Below are 23,652 nucleotides of genomic sequence, written 5' to 3'. Positions count from 1 at the left end.
AAGATTATTATTCTTTATTTTATTGAAAATGCAATGTAATACAGTATGTTTTATTATTTTGAAAATCTTGGTTTAACACATCATTTGGGACAACAAAATCACATAGTGATAAAACATTTCTAAACATCCATTCTCAAATTTCTTCATTGCGTGAGTTTCTTTTAAAAAGGCAGTCAGTGCCTCACTTAGCTTTAAAATATCACTTTTAGCTTAAAAGGACCCATTAAGTATGTTCATTTCTTTCAGAAGATCAGCTATGCACCTGTATCCATCAGGGCTCCGTCAGAAAAAGAGAAACCACTGCAGGCTTTTCAAGCAGAAAGGAACTGAGTGCAGGGCATTCAATTCAGTAGACGCTTGACGGCACTATTAGAAGAGCTGCAGGAGTTAAGGAAAGCTGCCACTAACGTTCAGCAGTTCAGAGTATTGGGAGGTTGCTGCTATCACCTAGGTCAGAAAAATACAGGTCCCCCCACTGCTGATCAGAGCTGGTCCCCAAGTGCTCACGTAGGGGCTGATAGGAGATTACTTGGGAGCTACGGCAGAACTTTAAGTCTCCCATGGCCTGCCCGTTTTGCTAGGTGCTGCCAGAAGAAAAAATATCACTTTTTCCTCCCACCTACAAAATACCTCATGAATACATCTAAGCAGAAAGAAATCACATCCAGAACCTTGAAGGCAAGGAGTTTGGGAATGTTTCCATAAATCTAGCCCCTGTAATACATAAGGATATGGGAATGAATGCTGGCTGCCAAAAACCAGACTGCAGACCACACAGCAGCATACTCCTCATACCCTCTTGTCATCACAGAGGAGGACAGCAAATGAGAAACACTTGCCTCTTTTGCAAAAGAAAAATAGGTAATTTTTAAGTTTGACAACTCTTGTAAATACTTTTCAGCAAGATAGTCATTCCATCTGTGTAGTTTACAGATTTTTATGTCGTTTACTTCCCATTACATAGTAGTTTCTGCCATTTAAATGTCTTACTCTTAAGCAAATTAACCTTACTGATAACATCCTGTAGCATATAGACTGCAGTACATTATAATACTCAGAAGTAGAGGTGACTATTACCCAGCAAGCTGGACTTGCTAGATACAAGCAGAGAGCAATTTATTCCTCCTTCCACTGCTGCTTGTGCATTTCTTCCTCTCCGGCATGAAATCGTGGGTGGCTCACACAGCTTTCCTAGGAAATAACAGGACAGTTGGCTTTTTTTTTTTTCCTTTGGTTTTAAAAAAGTCCAGTCTGTTTAACATTAAAACTCCAAGCGTCATTGCTTAAGACCTCTCCCCATTGTCAGCTGAGGCTGCCACAGGGTGAAAAATGGGCAGTTAGGGCAGTAGGACACGTCCCACCTACTCTTCTGCTCTTCAAAGGCAACCTCTTCCTGGAACAAGCTAGACTTGTATAAACAGAAAGCAACTTTGTTTTCTCATGAGCGCCCCTACACACTTGCTGTAATGATTTGTTCTTATGGTTGGATGAAGTTTACAGCTTTACTCTTTTAGGTGACAAACAGGTTAAAGAGTTATCATGATCATTTTAAGAATAGTCTCTTTTTTCTAGGTATGAACAAGTCTCATCCAGGATCAGATCAAAACTTCAAATGTCAGTTAATTTAACATTTCTCTCCTCCTCCAGTCTGGAAATGTGAAGGAGAACGGGGGTCAGGATCAGTGTCATTTCTGTTTCTCACTACCTCCTGCCCCCTTGCTGGCTGCTCTTCCAGGCCTGTGGGCCGGTTACAGCAAGGGAAAGAAGAAAGAGGTAAGGTCTTACTTTGTTGGTAGAGATAAGCTGGTGTCCGTGTCCTCCGGGAGCAGCAGATTCCAGTGTTGCTTCTTTTTTTGTAGGTTCTCAATAGTTTCTCCTTCTCTGGGGATCTCTCAGCTGTAGTTCCCTTGTAGGCCATGCCTTCTCTAGTTACTTAGAATTCCTGCCCCGGCCCCTTAGTTTCCAGGAGCCTCCCCTCCACTGAGGTCATTCCATCCATCCAGGTGTTCCCTTTGGCTGGGTTCCTTCTTAAAATGACCAAATCTGGCTCCCTTTCTTGAGAACCACATCAGGCCCACAGGAACTCGGAAACTTTGGGAGTGTAAACCATTCCCATTGCAGCCTTCTCTCCTTTTCTGTCTTCTCCAGGAGCTAGCCACCTACTCCTCATTTGTCTTTAGACTTTTAGGAGTGAGTCAGACACCAGTTTCTGTGTCCCTCATACTCCACAGGATGTGTCACGCTCTCCCAATGGTCCTCTAGCAGCCTCCTCATTTGGCATGAGGTGAAGAGGAAGCACCACCACCCTCTCCTGCTTGGGGAGCGGAATGGAAACGTCCAGCATACTGACAGCTGCTTCCAAAGGAATCTTCTCACATTCTCTCACAGAGCCTGAAGGTGGGTGCCGAGCTCTTCCTTCCCAGCACTGAGCCAGTGCTTCCCAGTATCTAGTTCACAATCTCTTAGCATGTGGTGCACAGGTGATCTAGCTCCTTTTCCCTTTAGAATGTGGATGGACTTGGCACCTACTGTTTTGTTCTCAGCCTTTGGGGTTTCTGGTGAAACTGACACAGAAAGATTCCCACTTTAGTAAATGAAGTTACCACTGTCAAACCCTCCTTATGGAACTCCTGCTCTTTCAGCAGGACACCTGATGCACTGCAGGCAGCATGGGACAGTCTGACTTGTGAACTGGACTGTGTGAATGTACAGTTAATATAGAACTTTCTGATATTTACATATTAATTATTACGTATAATCTTATATTAATTATATTAAATTTTAATATTATGTGTTTATATAGAGATATAACTATTTTTATAGAACCTATATATAAGACTTTTGTTTTTTACATTATGGAAGATTAGATGTGCAGAGAAATCTCTCTCCATATAAAACACAAAGTCCTGGGTGAAATTTTAACAAACATAAAAATACATTTTTTTAAGTTTGACTGAGCTGACAGTAAAGGAAGCCAGAACAACCGAGGTCAGAGAAAAGGAGGTAAGTGAGCAATAAAAGCAACATTTGCCCTGAAGATATCTGCTCACTCCTGGTGGCCTACAGTCTAGATTTTAATTTGCCTCAGGCAGTCCAAAGGAAAGAAAGCCTCAGAGCAGCATGGTAGGAGGTCAGATCATAAACTCTTGCAAAATGATGGAGCCCCCAACAATTGACCTTATTGCTGGGAATGAAAAAAATATCCCTGACCTCACCAAGAGGAGACTTATCTGTCTCAACCTCAGCTCAGGGTTGGGTGGCAGGGTAGGGAACCTTCTACAAGAATTCTTAACCACCAGCAGTAACCACTCCAATACATTTGTGGCTGAAAGTCCTCCTGTCTGTGTGTCCTTGAAATCCTTAAGCTGAGCATTTAGTTTGAAGTGGTCCTGGGTTGGTAATGTTCCTAGAAGCCTGGAAGAAGCAAACTCAAATACTCTTTTAGAGGAACACACTTTAAAACAAGGCCTCAAAGAATGCCCAAAGCCAAAGTGCAGGGATATATAATAAAAAATCACCACACACATGCAGAAATAAGCCAGTATAAGCAAGTTAGTGGAAAACAATAAACTGTAGGATTGGACCTACAGTTTGGTTCAAGGTCTGACTCTGGTGCCTGGGACCTTGTGGGTCTGATGCTCCCAACCCACTAAGCATATGCTAGGGCCCTGACCTTGGCCTCTCCCCTTCGTATATATCACTAGCTGAGAAAGCTGCTAAACCCAAGAAAAAACAGGCTCACACCTGAAAATAATGAGATACTTGAGGAGTATAATCACAACAAAGAGACAATTAATGGAACATACCCTAATAGACAAACCAGAATGGAACAACACAGATCAAGAACTTAAAATAAGCATAATAAAGATCCTCACAAAGAGGCTAATAATAAGGAACAAGCAGTTACACAGAACCAAATGGAAATATATATGAAACATGTAATAGCTGAACAAACCCAACAGACTGGATAAAAACAATGGCTAGCTAGCTGAAAAGTGAATAATAATCTAGATCAGCTCAAGGAATTTTCCTAGAAGGTACTAGAAAGAGATGGAAAATATGAAAGAACATTTAAGAGATAATAATAATGTCAATATCTGTACAATATGAATCACAGTAAGAGAGAAAATGGATTTAGGGAAGAGATATTTAAAGAAATCATAAGTAAGAACTTTAAAAAAATGAAAGATAAAAAGGACTCCATTTCAAAGATCTCATGGAGTACCAAATGGAATAAATATGGAAAAACCAAAACTTCGACACATTACAGTGAAATTTAAGAACATTAAAGACAAAAACAAAACTCTAAAAGCTTCTGGAGAGAAGAAGCAGATAGTTCACAAAAGAATAAGAATTAGATTGACATTAGTCTTCCTAAAAGACACTGGAGACAAAGAAAACAATGAAGTTATATATTCTAAGTGATGAAGGAAAATAACTTAGAATATTATACCCAGCTAAACTGTTACTTAAATGTAAGGATGGAAAGATGATACATTCAGACATACAAGGCCTTAGAAAGTTTACAGCACAAAGGGTCTCTTTGAAACCTCTCCTGCTAAGTGAAATAAGTCAGACAGAGAAAGACATATACTGTATAATTTCACTTATATGTGGAATCTAAAAAATACAACAAACTAACTACCATATGACCCAGCAATCCCACTACTGGGCATATACGCTGAGAAAACCATAATTCAAAAAGAATCATGTACCAAAATGTTCATTGCAGCTCTATTTACAATAGCCCGGAGATGGAAACAACCTAAGTGTCCATCATTGGATGAATGGATAAAGAAGATGTGGCACATATATACAATGGAATATTACTCAGCCATAAAAAGAAATGAAATTGAACTATTTGTAATGAGTTGGATAGACCTAGAGTCTGTCATACAGAATGAAGTAAGTCAGAAAGAGAAAGACAAATACTGTATGCTAACACATATATATGGAATTTAAGAAAAAAAAATGTCTTGAAGAACCTAGGGGTAAGACAGGAATAAAGACACAGACCTACTAGAGAATGGACTTGAGGATATGGGGATGGGTAAGGGTAAGCTGTGACAAAGCGAGAGAGAGGCATGGACATATATACACTACCAAACGTAAGGTAGATAGCTAGTGGGAAGCAGCCGCATAGCACAGGGAGATCAGCTCGGTGCTTTGTGACCACCTGGAGGGGTGGGATAGGGAGGGTGGGAGGGAGGGAGACGCAAGAGGGAAGAGATATGGGAACATATGTATATGTATAACTGATTTATTTTGTTATAAAGCAGAAACTAACACACCATTGTAAAGCAATTATACTCCAATAAAGATGTAAAATAAATAAATAAAATACAACAAACTAGTGAATATAATAGAAAAGAAGATCACAGATATAGAGAACAAACTAGTGGTTAAAAATAGGGAGGGGAAATGGGGGAGAGGTAACATTAGGGGTAGGGGATTAAGAGGTACAAACTATTAGGTATAAAATAAGCTACAAGTATATATTGTACAACATGGGGAATATAGTCAATATTTTATAATAGTAATAAATGGGGTATAACCTTTAAAAATTATGAATCACTATATTGTACACTGTAACTTATATAATATTGTACATCAACTACACTTCAATAAGAAAAATAATAAAAAATATAAAATATAAAAAAAGAAAGAAAACTCTCCTGGAAAAAGTACTTTTATATATTTAATATACTAATATAAGTAAATTATACTTAATACACTACATACTTAATAAGCATATGAAAAGATGCCCAAAACCATTAGTCATTACGGAAATGCAAATCTAAAGGATGAGATATCACTTTATACCAACCAGGATAGCTATAACCAAGAAAAAAAAAAAAAGGAAGATAACAAGTGCTGGTGAAGATGTAGAGAAATTTAACCTCTTATACATTGTTGGTGGAAATGTAAAATGATCCAGCTACTGTGGGAAACAGCTTGGTGGTTCCTCAAAAAATTAAACATAGAGTTACCATATGACCCAGGAATTCCACTCCTAGGTATACACCCAAAAGAACTGAAGACATATATCCTACAAAAACTTTTACACAAATGTTCATAGCAGCATTATTCATAATAATCAAAAAGTGGAAACAGCCCAAGTGTCCATACTAATGAATGGATAAATAAAAATATAATATATTCATACAATGGAATATTATTCAGGATATAGATAGCTGGAATATTAAATTTAATATTAGGGCAAAAACACGTCATAAAGAAAAATGAGCGACATTATATATTGGTGAAAAGAACAATAGATCAGAAAGATATAACTAAAAATAGAACTACCATACGACCCAGCAATCCCACTACTTGGCATATACCCTGAGAAAACCATAATTCAAAAAGAGTCATGTACCACAATGTTCATTACAGCTCTATTTACAATAGCCAGGACGGGGAAGCAACCTAAGTGTCCACTGACAGATGAATGGATAAAGAAGATGTGGCACATATATACAATGGAATATTACTCAGCCATAAAAAGAAACAAAATTGAGTTATTTGTAGTGAGGTGGATGGACCTAGAGTCTGTCATACAGAGTGAAGTTAAGTCAGAAAGAGAAAAACAAATACCGTATGCTAACACATATATATGGAATCTAAAAAAAAAAAAAAAAAAAAAGTGGTTCTGAAGAACCTAGGGGCAGGACAGGAATAAAGATGCAGATGTAGAGAATGCACTTGAGGACACGGGGAGGGGAAAGGGAAAGCTGGGACAAAGTGAGAGACTGGCATGGACATATATACACTACCAAATGTAAAATAGCTAGCTAGTGGGAAGCCGCTGCATAGCACAGGGAGATCAGCTCGGTGCTTTGTGACCACCTAGAGGGGTGGGATAGGGAGGGTGGGAGGGAGACGCAAGAGGGAGGGAATATGAGGATATATGTGTATGTATAGCTGATTCACTTTGTTATACAGCAGAAACTAACACACCATTGTAAAGCAATTATACTCCAATAAAGATGTTAAAAAATATATATATATAACCAAAACTAACATAACATTGTAAATCAACTATATTTCAATTTAAAAAAAAGAAAAGATATAACCATAATGAACTCAATAAAACTCATGGTTCCTTGAAAAGCTAATAAGAACAAACCTCTGCCAAGACTGAATAAGAAAAAGGGAGATGATGCACATAAGCAAAACAGAGAATGAGGACAGGAAAACAAATACAGATACAACAGAGTTTATAAGAATAAAAAATATTATGAATACATTTCTAAGAAATTTTCTGCAAGTGGGTTGATTGTACATAGGTGTTACAGGAAAAGCACTTGACATAATTCAAATCATACTATGAGCAAGATTTCCAGAAAATTGGGAATAGAATTTACTTAACTTCATAAAAACTATAAACCAGAAATATAGAATAAACGCTATACTTAATGGAGAAAATTTAGATATTTTCCTGTTAAAATAAGAAACAAAGATGGGAACTCCCTGGCAGTCCAGTGGTTAGGACTCAATGCTTTCACTGCCATGGGCCCAGGTTCAATCCCTGGTCGGGGAACTAAGATCTCACAAGCCGTGCAGTGTGGCCAAAAAAAAAAAAAAAGAAAGAAGGAAACAAAGATGGCATTTTCACAACTACTGTCTGACATAGTACTTATTAAAGAGTCTAATACTCTAAAACAAGACATAAAAAGTGAAAAAACTGGGAGAGATTAAACTGCCATTATTTGTAGAGTGTATGATTAACTCAGTTGAAAAGTTAATAAAATAATCAGACAAGTTATTAGAATAAGAGAGTACAGCAAAGTTGCTGGATACAAACGCAACTTGTGAAAATCAACAGCATTCCCCGATCCTAGCAAAAGTCACTAGAAAACATAATAGAGATTAACATACCATACTTAAAATCTACAACTATAAAGTACCTAGAAATCCATACACAAACAATACCTTTACAGAGAAAATTTAAAAGCTTTACTAGAAGACATGAAAGAGGATTTAAATAAATGGACATACCATGAATGAGGTAATTTAACATTAAAGATTCCATTCTTTGTAAACTACAAATTAAATTCAATCCTAATAAATATTTCAGCTAGATTTTTTGAATGGAACTTGAAGATTTTATTCTAAAATTTATATAGAAGAATAACAATTCATGATTAGTTGAGTGAACATGGAGGAACAAAGAGGGAGACTCTGCCTACTAAATATTAAGGGAGACTATAAGTCTATACTGGTATGGAAATAAAAAGAACAATGGAATGGAACTGAGCTCAGAATAGACCATTGCATATATGAGTATTTGACATATGATAAAAATGGCACCAAAAATTAATGGGAGAAATACTGACTTACTAAATGGTGCTGGGAAAAAACTGGCCCACTAAATGAAGAAAAATAAAGCTGGACCCCTACATTATACAAGGTATAATGGACAACAGATGGATTCTAAATGAAAAACCGAATATTCAAAGGAATGTAGGAGGATATCTTTGTGATCTAGGGGAAGGGAAATATTTCATAACAAACCCCTCAAAACATAAGTTAGACAAAAACTGACTATTAAAAAAGGTTTTCTGGTCAATAATGGATGGCATAGGCAAAGTTAAAAAGACAGGTAATAGACTAAAATATCTGACATGTCTGAAACTGTTAAGAGATTATTATCACAATAAAAAGATGAAAATGCAATAGAATGAGAAGAGATGAACAGGCAATTCGCAGACTACCTATAGCTTTTCTCATGGTAATAAGGAATTGGAGACACCCTAGGTATCCACCTCTAGGAGGACGGATATGCAGAAAGTGGTGGACGCATCATATGAAATACTATGCAACACGTAGGATGTACAGAGAGCAACATGGACCAATATAAGTGAGAAAAGTAGAAAACAGCACAATTTATAGCACAGGACCATTTATATAAATTAAAATTGCATACACACAAAATAACACTACAAGTTATAGAAGAAAGCATGCATAACAAGGGGCACATATTAAAAGAGTAAGGGTGGGTACCTTTGGGACAGAGGGAATGGGGACTAAGGAAGGAAGGAGAAACGTAATTTATAATAAAATGAGGGAATAAGATCTTGTATTAAGTGATGAAAACCATGTGCTATGGATTGAGGCACATGATTAGTGCATTGCTTTGCATTTGAGGTACAATAAAGCAGAAATAAACTATATACAACACATACTAACATACAGTTTGGAAATGCAGCAGCCAATTGGCTATGAAGGGAGAGGCAGTAGTTGTCAGAGGGCTACCTGTGAAACCTGACACTTCGAATGCCAGGGCAGAGACAGATGGCTGGCTCTTGGTGACACTGAATCAGTCGATAAAGCTTTACCTAAACTAGGTTTACCTCTAGACGGCTCACTTACATGAATCGAAAGATTCCCTTAACTGTTTTGTTTAACAGACTTCATTTTTAGAGCAGTCTCCCTTTACTTTTTATGCCAGGGGTTTGACACCTGCAATGAAAGAATTTTAACTAATACTTATCCACTCCTGTACTTTTAAATATATATATATATATATGTATATATTTCTTAAGATTTTTTGAAAACACTGGTTTCACTTCTATATTTGGGGAAATTAGGAGAGCAAGAGGAAGCATGAATTTAAGAAGAAAAAGGCAGAAAAGAGACAGAATAATAGTAGCCACCATTCATTAGCTCTTCTTATGTGCTAGGCACTATGCTAGGTGCTTTCTATATCTTGTCTCTAATTCAACAACAAACCCCACCACTGGAAATTATCCCTGCAGAAGTGAGGAAACAGGCTGAAAGGAGATCCACATCTTGTCTAAAGTGCCACAGCTTCATAATGGGGACCTGAGAACCCAAGTCTGTTTAATGTCAGCCTATTCTGCATGCCGTGTCACCCTACTAGAAAAACGATAGTGGGAAATAGTGAAAGGTCGACACAGGGACACAGAAGAGGTAACTATACACAGAGACAGAGAAAACAAGCCATGTCAAGGCACATACTGATGAGGAAGAGCAATCTTACTAGATGACACCTGCATCAGAGGGGCTGTCACTGTCCTTTGAAAAGCTCACGATCCCACCTGCAAGCTAACGCAACCCTTCGCGCACCTAGAAGCAGTTCTTTTACTTCCAATTTTCAAAACTGTTTTAGAAAAGATTTCTTTTCTCAAGTATTCCTCAAAGCTTTACATAGATATGAAGCGATGCCACAGACTCCAGACACGAACTTTCAGATCTGGAATGTTAGTCACTATCATCCATCACAAAACGAACTTTTGACTGTTGGTTTGACATGCGTACACAGACCGCAAATACCTACAGGATATCACAATGTGACCTGTGAGAGTTACCTAACTGCCCATTAACGGATACAATAAATTATGGTACTATAACTATGGAATACTACGAGCTGTCAAAAAGTACAAGACAGACCTCTATGTACTGTGTGGAATAATCTCCAAGATAATAGAGAAAAAAATGCTAGGTATGGTAGAGCAGATACGTACGCTAAATTTATGGCAAAAGGTCAGATGCATATTTATACTTTTAACTGGAGAAATTGGTAGCAGTGGTTGGTCTGAGGGAGGAAAATGGGGCCATGGGTAGGAAAGATGCTTTGCGTTCACTGTATAATCGTGTATTTGGTACTTTTTTTCTTGTTAACTAAGTGCAAGCATAACCTTCCAGAAAAATCTTTACTTTAAATCAAGCAGTTCAGGTGTCTTCCTTCTAAGCCAGATCCAATTCTGGGATCTAGCAGGGTCTGAGTGGAAGAAATAAATTATTTCCTTTTCCCTCTCCCAGTGATGAGACAGCAAGAGGCTCCTTCCCATTTCTTTCCCCTTTTCCTCAACTAAGTCCACCTACTATTTCTTAAAAAAAAAACCCAAACCAAAAAACTTGCTAATGTTATCCATGTTCATTGAAAATACATTTAAGTAAAATGATAAAGATAAAAGCATTCATTTCACCAATCTTTATATTTTGGTGTGTATGTCCCTCCATATATTTTTTTCTGTGCCTATCTATGTGTATTAACACTTATAACTGCTCTTTTATTTAATACATGGACATCTTAATCATTTCTTCTGTTAAAACAATTTTGTTTAGTAGTAGTATTTTTATTTGCTTAACCAATCCCCTCTAGCACGTTAGATTGGTTCAAACTTTTACTGTTATGAGCAACACAGATGAACACACTCGTACAGAAACCTCTGTACAAGGCCATTTTCCCCTTAGAATAAATTTGCAGAAGCAAAGTAGCTCCATCACCAATTTGTTAACTTCCGCCTTCGAGCTCCATCTACAGTTGTCGATTTTCGTAACTAGCCACACTCTTTTCTGTGCCAAAGCTAAGGTCTGAGACGGTTTCTTGACTACACAGACAAGTGTAAAACGTACTTCCTGCTTTGGAGTTTTCTATACTCCTTTGAACCAGCCCCCCTTCTGGACACCGGTCCTTCATTCAACTCTAGAGAACTGGTTGCATTTCTCTACCTGCTTACTTCTCGGCTCTCTAAACTGACTTGGTTATTCTGAAATCCTTAACTCCTTGGGCCATGTTTTTTCTTCTTAAAAACTTTAAAAATATATATACTATATAATAAATAATAAAACAGAACTAGTATGAATGATAATAAAAGCTAACATTTACCTAGTACTTACTATGTGTCTTTGGGCTAAGTGCTTCACATGCCTTATATAATTTAATGTTAATTGAAGTTACATGAAAAAAAGTATTTCATGGTCAAATAAGCCTCAGGAAATTATGGGTTTAAAAAATCTGGTTTAACAATGGCACCTTTAATATGTTAACACACATTTACAAGATGGTGACAACATAGTTAAGTGTAGTCTTACTATTTAACTACAGATTTCTTGTTACTCTCAAGAACACACTTGCAAAACTGTCCTTAAATGTTACTAGTTTTTCATAAAAGCACTTGCAGCCTATCCGCCTCCCTGCACAAGGACCATGCCTTTTAAATTCTTCATCCTGATGACAATGCACTGAAAATACACTTAAGTACCACCACTCTTGTATTTGGGGGCTTATGTTATTTTCTGTATCTTCTATGCACATATACACTTATAAATGACAAAACCGTTCAATTTCTCTGACAAGTTGCTTTCTATCTTTTCATCCTTTTCCCACACTCTACCTGGATTTCTAAGGCTGAATTTTAAATTTTTTCTCTTAACAGTATTTTTCCTAAAGAAGTCCTCCACGAGACTAAAAGATGCTCACCTATGCAACTAATTCCTGTATCTACAACTGCAAGCCTTGATCCTGGAGGCACACTCACACACACACACACCCTATAACCTGAAGGAAGAACCTGGTAAGCCTGCATTCCAGACTCCCACAGTCTGGCTTCTCCTACTCACCCCCGTGTCTACCTCATACCAGCCTGGCCTCCTTCCTGTTTGTTCCTGACTCTGCTCAGGATGCTCCCTTTTCCTCCTTCCCAGCCAAATCCCACTTATTCTTGGAGGCCTAGTTCAAATGCCATCAACTTGACAATTCTCCCCAGATCTTTCCAATCCAATCTCTCCCCTGCTCTGAACTCAAATGTCAGATGGCCATGGACCACATCTTTGTGATAAATTTTGAACTGTTGGCTTTTAACTTCTCATGTGATTGCAAACTGTAAATATATGGAGGGTGGGGACTATGCCCTTACTTCTGTATCCCACAGCACCGAGCACAGTGTGAAACAGGCAAGAGATACTCAACCACCACTGAAAGAATGAGATATTAAAATCCAAGTTAGTCCAATGATACAACAGACACAAGAATAATATGTACATTCCTCTTTATTTAATACAACAAACACATAACACATACAAAAAGAAAAAACACTCATGTAAAAGGCCCTGTCACAAAGGATAGACAGGAAAACATCTACACTGAATCAAATAAGGCTCCTGCTTTAAAACAGGGGTTTGCTTAGCTACACCTGGAATATGAGCAAGGCTGTTACGAAAAAAAAAAAAAAGAAATCCCTGCACTGAAAGAGTATATCAATGGGGTCAATTTACTAAATTCACAGATCCACATTTAGGAATGTTCAAGTCCTCTCACATGTCCAAAATTCATCAGGATTTTATGAAATGTGATTTTTTTTTTGGTTAAAAAAATTTACCTGTCTTTCTTTCTTCTTAGAAAATAGTGACAAGAGCTCTTTAAAAACTACAGACCAGCAAACCACCCAAAGTTTGGAAAGATTTACCACTGAAGTTCAAAAAGTGTGTAGAACTGAGAATTCAAAGGCAAGATGGCAGTGGGAAGAAGAATTTAACTTAGTCATTTCCTGGTCAATCACTAGGAAATGCAATGGAAACAGCTAGGCTCAGTGCAGGGTTCAGTAGCAGCAGTTTGTCCATATTCCTGCTCTCATTAGAGCCGGAAATTAAACAAGCACCAGTTCATCTCAAAAGAGCCTTATACAAACACACACACATACATACCCACACCCGTCCACATGTCATCACCACCCCATTGTATTTAAATTTATTATTATTTTTTTTACTAAAATAATACAAAAAAGGGAGACAGGTATATTTACAAAAATCCATGGCTGGTACAGTACATAATTTTTAAGACACACTAAATGCTACAATCTTTCAGGTCCTGAGATTATTACAAATATCAACTCAAAGCTGTGTTCAGGTCCAGTTTTAAAGGAGGAAAAAAAATCCCAAAATATTAAGTCACACACTTATTTAAAATACAGTATATCCCTTCAAGTTAGCAAAAACACACCTCCCTATAAACAAATGCAGTACAGTAACCAGGGCCTTTCACCCGGAGGAGCAACAATTATGTAGGCTCCTTCCTTCAAGACTCGTTGTAAAACATGTTGGCATCTATATCAAGTGTGGAGGCGGCTAAAGTAAGAACATGATGTGTAACTGGAGGGAAGCTCCTCTACAGAGTGAACATTCACTGTATAAATAAGTCCTGTTTTTCCTTCTGTTACCAAACAAAAGTCTTTCCTTTATGAAAATTCATACCGCAAGGGTTGGAAATATGTGCTTAACCCAGACTAAAAATCAGAATCCTTATTTCCAATCATTTATAGTAAATAGGCCTGCAGTCCCACAATAAGTTTTACAACTGCAAATAAATTTTCTTGCTTGTAATAAAAGAGAAAACACTCATCACTTGGTTACCGTGGTAGATAACTTTGATTAACACATTATTTGGGGCACAAAATTTTCACCAGCCAGAGATTTCCTTTCCTTTTCTTTTAAGCTTTACAATGTTTAGCGAGCAACAAACAAGGGCAAGCTCCAGATTTACATACTCTTCTTAAGAACAATTAGATATTTTTGATACATTCTATAATATAGTTTTTCAATGACAGCCAACAAAAGAACAGTACAAAGCTTGAATCCTTTCTCTGGAGGCTGGCCAGGAAATTACGTATAGGTTGGAAACCTACCTCTACTGGTGAAAGGGCCCCTTGCTTATCTGAAGGTCTCAGAAGTATATGTAATTAATTATGTAACATAGCCAGGATTTTAAAAGTTGGCCAAACTTGGTCAACTTTCCGACTACCTATATAAAACAGTAATACATTTATCAACTGAGAATAACTTCTCTTTTAATGCCTCTGGCCAAAATTGGGGTAATTCTTGGTAATTTCACAGGTACAGGAAAGAAAACCCAATATGCGGGCACAGGGCACACTACCCCTGCAAACAGAATAGAGAAGCAAAAAAAGGAGGGAAGTTTATGGCCGCAAGGACAGAAAATATAATATAGCTGAGATGTGACAAATAAAGGGCAGGTTGTCACATAGAAAAACATGCCACTTGGCTGGTCTTGGTTACTGCTGACTCCTAAATGTGCTTAGAGGGTAGATGGAGCTGTTAACTTCAAAAACAGAAGTATCTCCAAGTTATCTTAGGTAATAATCATCTTGTTTGTATTTCAATTAGGTTTCCATTAGTGCTTTATTACAAAATATTTTAAAACTAGATTAAAATAGAATTATATTATTATTGGCAAATGGGAGTAAATAACGTATAGAGAGTTTTCTGAGGAACATAAAATTGGTACGAAGGATTCATATGGCCTCTCTGACTCAGACCTTTGCAAAGTAGGTTTATTCCAGGGGAAGTAATGAAAATAAGCAAGGCAGAGTATTATGTGAAATAAGAGGCCTAAAAAAGGTCTGTGTCTCTTCTGAATAATCTTGAAAAGTATTGAGGAAGCCATGCAATGTAGATGCTACTACATTATATAGTAGAGAAATCTATTTTTAACGCAAAGAAGAGAAAAGTAATTCAGGTCACCAGTGATGACTCTAAGTTCTGGACATATAGACCCCTTTGATTTTACTACTGAGATTTTTAAAAGTATTCTTGACCTGTTTGGGTAACAGTTCGGAAAAGTGTCCAAAATTTAAGTACTAACCCGATCTAAAATGTACATATGTAAGAAAGGCTGGAAAAAAGAAGTATTACAGTATGAGGAAATTAAACAAAGATCACAAATAGTTACTTTCAAGCAAACGGTACTTTGGGAGTATCTGAGAAAAATGTAATTTAATACTAAGTTATTCAAAAGCAGTCTGACTAAAATCCTACCAGTCCCTGTCTGAGTCTGTGCTGGGATGTAAACCGTCTCCTAGAAATGCCTATAGTCTTTACTTTTGAATTCAGTGGGAACACAGCATAGATGGCCAACGTGAGTGAGAAAAGGAGGTGAAAGACAGTTTAACCTTTCCTCCCCGGACTCTTAGCAACTTATGTTCTAGTGTAGCAATTGGTTGATGGAATGGTTAACTGAAGAGCTCAGACTAGAGGAAAGAAGAATGAAGACTAAAGAAAATGAAGAAAGAATAAGAATTTGACATTAATATTCAAAGCTTTTTAATTATAGTCTGACCATCTGTTTAGCTCCACAAACCTGAACACTGTGCCACAGAATCTAAAACTTTCTCAGAATTGAACACTGGGATGGTTTTATCTTAACCCAAAGACATTCCATGATTCTAACTACAGTTTGCACCAGTATCTGTACTTAGTTTTTGAATATAAAGTTCACATTTTAGGATAGATGAACACACAAAATATCTCTATTTTTATGTTTCCATTAATTTTCCCTAGAGGAACAAACACACATTCAACAAAACCCTTATGCCTTATTTCTTTGGGTAGAAGTCTTAATTAACATCTGTTATTTAAAGAATGGAAAAAAGAAAAAGTGTGGAAAATTTGTGTGTTTATCTGCATAGTTGATATTTAGAGGCTACTAACTAAGGCTTTATCTGGAAAAAGCAACAAAAAAACCAAAAAGTGACTTTTAAGGAAAAACATCCTATCACTAGAGATTAAATGGGCCTCAGCCAGTTCTGGGAATTAACCCAGAGGCTTTGTCTGCTTGGGCCTGGCGCTTTCTGCTGACTCACTTACACTGGATAATTTGTTCCTCATCCCCCTACATTCTCTTTCCTGACCCTGAATACGTGCTACAATTTAAATCTACACACACCCCCTAACAGATGTTGCTAAGCAATTAGCTCAGAGAGGCGGCATCCATTTTTTCCTGTTGTTGTTGTTTCCAATGATAAAAGGAAAATTCTATGTATTACTGCTTAATATACCCAGTGGAGGGTAGGATAAGATGACCTTCCTTTCCTCTTTGGAGTTGAGCAAAACATGTTTCCTTCTACCCCCGCCCTCCCCACCCCCTCCCCAGCTATGGGAAAAGAATCCTGCCTCCCCCCTCTCCCATTTTCCTACCACCTGAGCAGTTGATGGCTCCAACTCTTTCACGGTTGAAGAAGCATAAATTACAAAGGTAGACTGGCTAAAAGTACACCCAGCTGACTGTGTGTAGTGCTTGCCCCTTCAGTGCAAAGCTGGATAAACCTACAGTTACAGCAAGAGTACACAATCTCGATTTACAAGAAGGAGGAGACTCCCATTCATTCTTAGAAAGTTAAAAGTTTAGCTATCCATCACTAAACAAGTAATATAAGGAAATCAGACTGAGAATATGGCAAAGTGAGGCAGATAAAATGTTTGGGATCATTAATCAACTCCAATAACCAATCGTCCAAGCTTTAGCTAGCTTCAGCTCCACAACCTTGGCAAAGATCACACGTGTAATAATACCATAAATGGCTAAAAAAAATCTACTTATAATTAAGAAACTTAGTGTTATTTACCCCCTCCCCACTTATTAACCTGAAACTAAGCATTTTATCCAACCACAGATATAATATGTTTAAATAACAAATATGTATCTAAATTAGAATTCCAGTGATTTTTTTTTAAACCTAAAAATCATATGGTACTTTTTTATACCCATCATAGGGAAACATTTTTTAGCCTCTGCAGGAAAATGATAATACTTTTTAAATTATATAGGACATTTTAGAAAAACTCAAAATATTTTTGAAAAAGTCTCTGATATCCCTGGGAGGTAGGTGAATATTATTATACCCAATTTTCTAATGGGTAATCTGAGGCACAAAGGTTAAATGATATTCCCCCTAAACACAGTAATTCAAGAGTAACATGACTGAACTGAGGCCACCTGATAACAGTCTTGCTATCAGGTAACACCACCAGGAGCCTCTGCTTTCTCCTTTTTGGCCACCAGTCTCCTCAGTTAAAATGTAGTTAAAAGGGGGCATTTATTAGATATATCTGTACTGGGCTTTGAGGATTGGTTCAATTTAGTCTCCCTTAACATGTCACATCTGTTTTCAACAAGAAACTGATGAATATTAGCTATCGAATATTATGTTATTTTGCTCAAGGGAGAAACATAAATGACCATTAAATCGTATTAAGCCAAATGTAATTATTTGGCAAATAAGAAAACTGAAGCTCTCTCAAGAATGCTATGGGTTATATGAGTGTTTTTCCTCAGAATCTGAAGTCTTTCTACTTCTAAGTTTATTAACCTTTTGACAGATATGCAGCTATATGAATTCTTCAAAAATTATTTCCCAGAAGAATACATGATGCATTTTTAGTATTGACAAAGTTGCTAACTTCCTTCAAAACTCAGAAACAATACCATGGTTCTAACTCTAGCTCTCCCATGTCTTTAGTCTTGCCTGCCGTTGTGTACCTTATCAACTTGACCCAGAAAGACTCTAAGATTCTTGTTATTCCAATGCTTTCTCTAGTATTATGCACGCCAAGTTTGAAGGGCACAGAGTAGTGGATTACATCCAGGAATAGTCAATGAGTCCACTAAATTTATTTTACTTGTAACAACTGACTTATTTTATTTAGATCTATATCTATATATCTATATCTATATATATATCTATATATCTATATATATATATATATAGTTATAGCTGTTGTTGCTGTTGACTTCTACAAACAGATATTCAAAGGGGGAAAATAGTATCTTGTGAAAAGACAATTTCCCAATCTATCCATTTGAATTGACTAAAAGCAATGGAATAAACAAGGCAGTTTTGCAAGCATTAATAGGGGAGTGCTTAGAAAGGATGCAATGGTACAGCAGCTACTAGTTTTGTATATATATTACATATGTATACATATATATACAGATATATATATGTATGCATGTATGTATCTTACACATATATCCATATTCATATAAGGAAAAGGAAGAATATTACAGCATGACATGATCTTGGCAAGTTTTGAGATTCTTCCTCCTGAATCCCCTGACGTATTAGCCTGTACTTTAGGATATCTGAGAACAGTTTCAAAAGAAGGGAAAAAAGAAAGAAAAAAAAGGCACTTAACAAAGACAAAGGCCTGAACTGAGTATGTTTTAGAGGAGTAATATAAGCCATTTTACCAGAGCTAAGAAACGATCTACAGAGTTAAACCCTTCCCCTTAAATTTTATAAAATAAAATTGTTTAACATGTTTGTAATCAGTCATTTACCTACTACTGCATTTTTCTTCCACATCATTATTACAAAAACAAAAGTCCCCTAAAAGCAAAAACAAAAACAAACAAAAAACCAATCATACATGCACAATAGAAAGTAAAAGTGCCCTTTTGAGAACATAAGGTCAGCAGAAACTACAGTGCTGAAGCATGGGGCAAGTTCTCAATTTTGGCCTGATTACAGATTTCTCTCACTCTTCTAATTTAAAACAAGACAAAACAAACATCAACGAACAAAAAAAGCAAACAAAAATTCAAAACCTAAATGATGATAAAAAGAATACAGGGACCAGTGTGCTTTTATGGTACACCCCTAAAATAAAGTATCCTAATTCTATACATGGGTCAAATTATATGACAAAACCTCCTAAAAGTAAAGAACTGTAAATTAGATTAAAGTTGACCATTACAGGCAAAGTTCATTTTACAAATGTAGCAGCAAATCTGATAGATAACTGGAGTGCTAAGAGATGATCCCAAGGGACACAGCGTTCTCATAATCAATGGCAGTTTGAATAACAGTAGAATTCCATTTCAGAAAATGTCTTGAACCAAGTAGAGGTGGAAAGGGGTGTGGTAGAGGGCAACGATAGGAGAAAGATTAGAGGTGTCTGCCCTTTCCAAACCTGGGTAGTAAACAATTTAGATCTGCTTTGGGAAAAAAAAAATCCTGGGTTAAAAATCTTTTCAGATAAGTTGTTTTCAAACAGGTGTCAAACCCACAGCATTCAAACATGTGTGTGCCCGGTTCTTCCTCCTACCTGGGTGATATGATAAACTCTATTCAGCTTCTCTGATATTAAAAAATGTAATTTGGGCTAACAGCATCCATCAAAGGGGTGGTAGGCATAAAAGAATGTACTAACACAATCCTCTGATTCCCTCAATATCAAGATTTTGTGATTTCAGATTAGCCTCACTTCTTTCCCCAAAACTTAATTTCTTCGGGCTGCTTTAAAATCATGATTTCTTTTACCCACTGATCTCAGAAGCATATGAGAAAGAATTATAATCGACTTATAACTAAATTATTGCTTACATCTATTGTGGAGGCTCTGAATGAGCTTGACACTTTGCTCTCAGTCTCCAACGGAGGCTCAGCACTGCTATCTCTGGAGACAACTCTGCTGACCATTCATTATTGCTCGTGAATACTGAGGATTAACTTGTATGTACAGTAACAGCTTATACATCAGTGAAGGCAATTTAAAATACAAGACAGTTGAAAACAGCTTACTTTTCCTGAATCAAGAAATCCCGCTGAAATGGGACATAATTGTGTGCTGATTACTTTTACATCGGGGTGTTGCTAATGCTCTTCAGAAATACACATTGCTCTATATCCTTTCCAAATTACTCATCATTTTAAAAAATAACATAATTTGACTTTCAAGTGCAAAAATAGAATATGAGTCACAAGCCTCTGTGCTAAAAAATAACCGATTTGTATGTATGATTTTAGTAAGACAAACTGTAAAAATAGGTGACTGTACAGTATGGACACCATTTTCAATGTTATGGCCTAGAAAAGAAAGAGGTATTTACATGTAGTAACTCTTTGATCATACTTTTTAAGAAATATAAGGAAGTTGGTTTCACTTGTACAACAGAAAAGGGTAGTCTTGATTGGAGTGGCTTAAGGTAGTGAAAATGTGGTGCAGTGACGCAGAATCAAGACCAAAGAGAAAAGAACAGAATCTCCACGTATGAGAACTCCACAGAGCCAAGGGCCTTCAGTTATTTTTACCGGTTAGTTATAAACGATACTGGGGAAGAACTGATAATCCTGTTCTTCTCTAATGAGGACAGAGTCATCAGGGATCTTCACATGGCGTGATTCAGTTCATGGATTTAAGAAATTAAAGTTACTCCTCAACCGAAAGTCCCAATGAACTTATGTATAGATAAATATATGTGTACAGATATACACATGCAGATGAATACATGCACAGCTGTCCTCAGGAAGAGAGATTAGTGTGCATTCTGACTTCTCTCCTGGTACGGGAAGTAAAACAAAGGCAGCTTCCCAAAGGAAAGTTCCAATAGAATAGCAAGACTTCTTTTTTCTAAATTAAATAAAAGCAAGAGGTATGCTACACTGGAACAACTCAAGAATTGGATACGTTTCCCTAGTTAAAAAACCAAACAAACTTTAATCAAACATACTCAATTCAAGTCAAACCTATCTGCACCATCCCAATATCCTTCCAAAATATCCACCAGGGTTGATACAACATTCTTATTTGCTTTACCGGTAAACTAAATTCTTAGAGGCAAGTAATTATATCAATGATTCCTTTGAAATAATCCTTTCCTCTTACTGTAACAAGTTCTTAGAACTAAAGTTTTCAGTTATTAACTTTTTTTTTTTTTTTGCTATAACCAAGCCAATGTGACTCTGAAGTCAAAATATAGGCTTACAGATCTAAAGAGATCTGTGCTAATTTATTCACAGTCCTAAAGCTATTTGGAACTTCTGCTCATGAAAGTAAAAAAAGGGCCTGGTTAATACCCTTATCTGAGTAAATGTAACAGGATGATTTGTAATGAAAACATATGCAAGGAATCTTGCTACTACCAATCTGATGCTGGTTTTTTTAGGTTAGTCTGTTATTGTTAATGGATCAAGCTTACACTATTCTTGAGTACAGTCTGAAAACATTCAGAAGCCTAAATAGGAAGAAAACAGAGAGACTAGAACAATGATGAGGTGAAAAAACCCAAACAAAATGTATCCAAACATAACCATAAATTTCTCCCTTGGGGCTTCCCTCGTGGTGCAGTGGTTGAGAGTCCGCCTGCCGATGCAGGGGACACGGGTTCGTGCCCCGGTCCGGGAGGGTCCCACATGCCGCGGAGCGGCTGGGCCCGTGAGCCATGGCCGTTGAGCCTCCGCGTCAGGAGCCTGTGCTCCGCAACGGGAGGGGCCACAACGGTGAGAGGCCCACATACCGCAAAAAAAAAAAAAAAAAAAATCTCCCTTAACGTCCTTTGTTGAATATGCTATTTGCATGAGGAAGCTGTAATAACGGAGTCTTATTATATGCAGGTTTACTCACATATCAATACTCTGAGTAAATATTAGTAAAGCTTTAAAATCCCAAATGCTCCAAATCAATTTCACTACACTGGATATAGGGAGTAAAAATACACTATGATAGTTATAAAAATAATCCCCTGTACACATAATGATCCTAATTTAATTCTTCCCTTTAAAATACCATCTTCAAAATTCAAAAAAAAAATACATATATGCCATTTGAATGACCAATGAAGAAGCATTGTAATGCACACTTATACCTGTTTATATCAATAGTTAATAATCACCTGAAATACCACTAGCTAAAAGAACAGAAGACGTTGTGAACCTGAGGTGATGTTGGGGGAAATTTAAAGTTCATACTGGCAGGCCTGCAAAGGCTAAGTGGACCAAAGCCACAGCCCTATATCAAAGATCCCCATTTCTCAAGAGGAAAATGTGAACACAGTCACGTTTTAACATCAAGAATGGAAATAAGAATTAACCAGTCAATACCAGATGCACAAATCACCTGAAGAAGAGAGTTAAGTACCTGCTTCTGAATGGAAGATGTAATTGACCCTTTTACAAAAAGGGAACATCTAAGTTTTGTCTGTTAAGAGCAACGGGCTCAATATTTTGACTTAAAAATGTAATATATATCACTGTGCTAAAATGACTTTCCTGAAGCATCTTTAGTCCACTGACTTACATAGGAGTTGCTACACACTGGAGTAGATTCAAGTTTGTTCAGGATTGTTGAGGGTACGTGATTTATACTCAGCTACTGTCTGTATCAGACACAGGGTCATTAACTTTTTTTGTGGCAAATTTGCTGCACAGTCCACCCAGACATGATCATTACTCCTGACAAACTGGCCTAATTTCAGATATATTGTCTTTTATTATGCAATTATGTCTACAAGTGTTCAGATCCAACCCCCAGGATGGATGGAGTTTACCCAAATCCTCAATTTCCTTCTTCCTCCCCCGGGAAAAATCAAATTTGTATTTCTGTGGGTTTGACAACTGAGTCTCTTTCAAGTCAGTTAATATGGTAACTTTGTCTTTCTTTAGAAGAGACCAAAGGTCACTAACTTTGCACGAAAGCATTTCTTCCTCCTGCACCTGGCTTTACTCAAGTAATGTTTTCTTTTCTTTTTCCTCCTCACCACAGTGCTTGGGACGAGAGAATGTAAACATCGACAGAACAGCAGCCCTATGACCACATGAGTACTTTTCCATCAGGTAGATTCCATCAGCCAGCCAAGTGTGTCATCTCCTTTGCTTGCTGGAAGTCACTGAGATTTCCGTGGTAATTTAGTGTCCCCTTTACTTTGGCCTCCATCTGAGAAAAGAGATGTTTAATTGGTATGGGTCGGCATGTAATAAAAAATAAAAACAAAGCAAAAAGAACAATTAACTTTTAATTTTCACGTGGATGATGACATTGCTGAAAAGATAACCTTTAGTACCTTACGTGTTATATAGCAGTATAGAGGTTGGGAACATAAAGGAGATAAAAACTCAACAAGAATGATCCTCTTATCTCAAATGACTGGTTTAATTGGTTTTCAGTGTCCTACAAATACTATTTCAACAAGTATTTATTATCTCCCTCACTGTCAATTGTGTCAAATGCTGTGAGGATTATAAAGAAACATAGAAGACATAATCCCTCTCCTTCAAGGGACCTAACACATTTTTTGATTCCTTTAGAAGACAAGGTCAATTTCATTTTCTT

General features: G+C 37.0%; 1 protein-coding gene and 1 long non-coding RNA gene across 3 annotated transcripts in view; one reads left to right on the top strand and one right to left on the bottom strand.

The window, feature by feature from the left end:
- Positions 1-1,648: 1,648 nt before the first annotated feature.
- LOC132431235 (uncharacterized) lies at positions 1,649-23,204 on the top strand. The gene is made up of 4 exons (XR_009520688.1): positions 1,649-1,773; positions 2,232-2,397; positions 12,189-12,326; positions 23,086-23,204. It is a non-coding gene; the product is annotated as an uncharacterized lncRNA (long non-coding RNA).
- The window catches only part of UBN2 (ubinuclein 2), a 67,507-nt gene continuing 65,729 nt past the window's right edge, over positions 21,875-23,652 (bottom strand). For both annotated transcript variants that reach the window (XM_060020971.1, XM_060020972.1), the window contains exon 17: positions 21,875-23,256. In XM_060020971.1, the coding sequence (XP_059876954.1) occupies positions 23,207-23,256 (50 nt within the window). In that variant the 3' untranslated portion in view covers positions 21,875-23,206. The remainder of the gene's footprint in view (positions 23,257-23,652) is intronic.

The sequence above is a fragment of the Delphinus delphis genome, chromosome 9, assembly GCF_949987515.2.
Source record: "Delphinus delphis chromosome 9, mDelDel1.2, whole genome shotgun sequence".
Taxonomy (NCBI): domain Eukaryota; kingdom Metazoa; phylum Chordata; class Mammalia; order Artiodactyla; family Delphinidae; genus Delphinus; species Delphinus delphis.
Note: the sequence above shows the minus strand (reverse complement) of the source record. Positions and strands in the feature narration are given on the sequence as shown.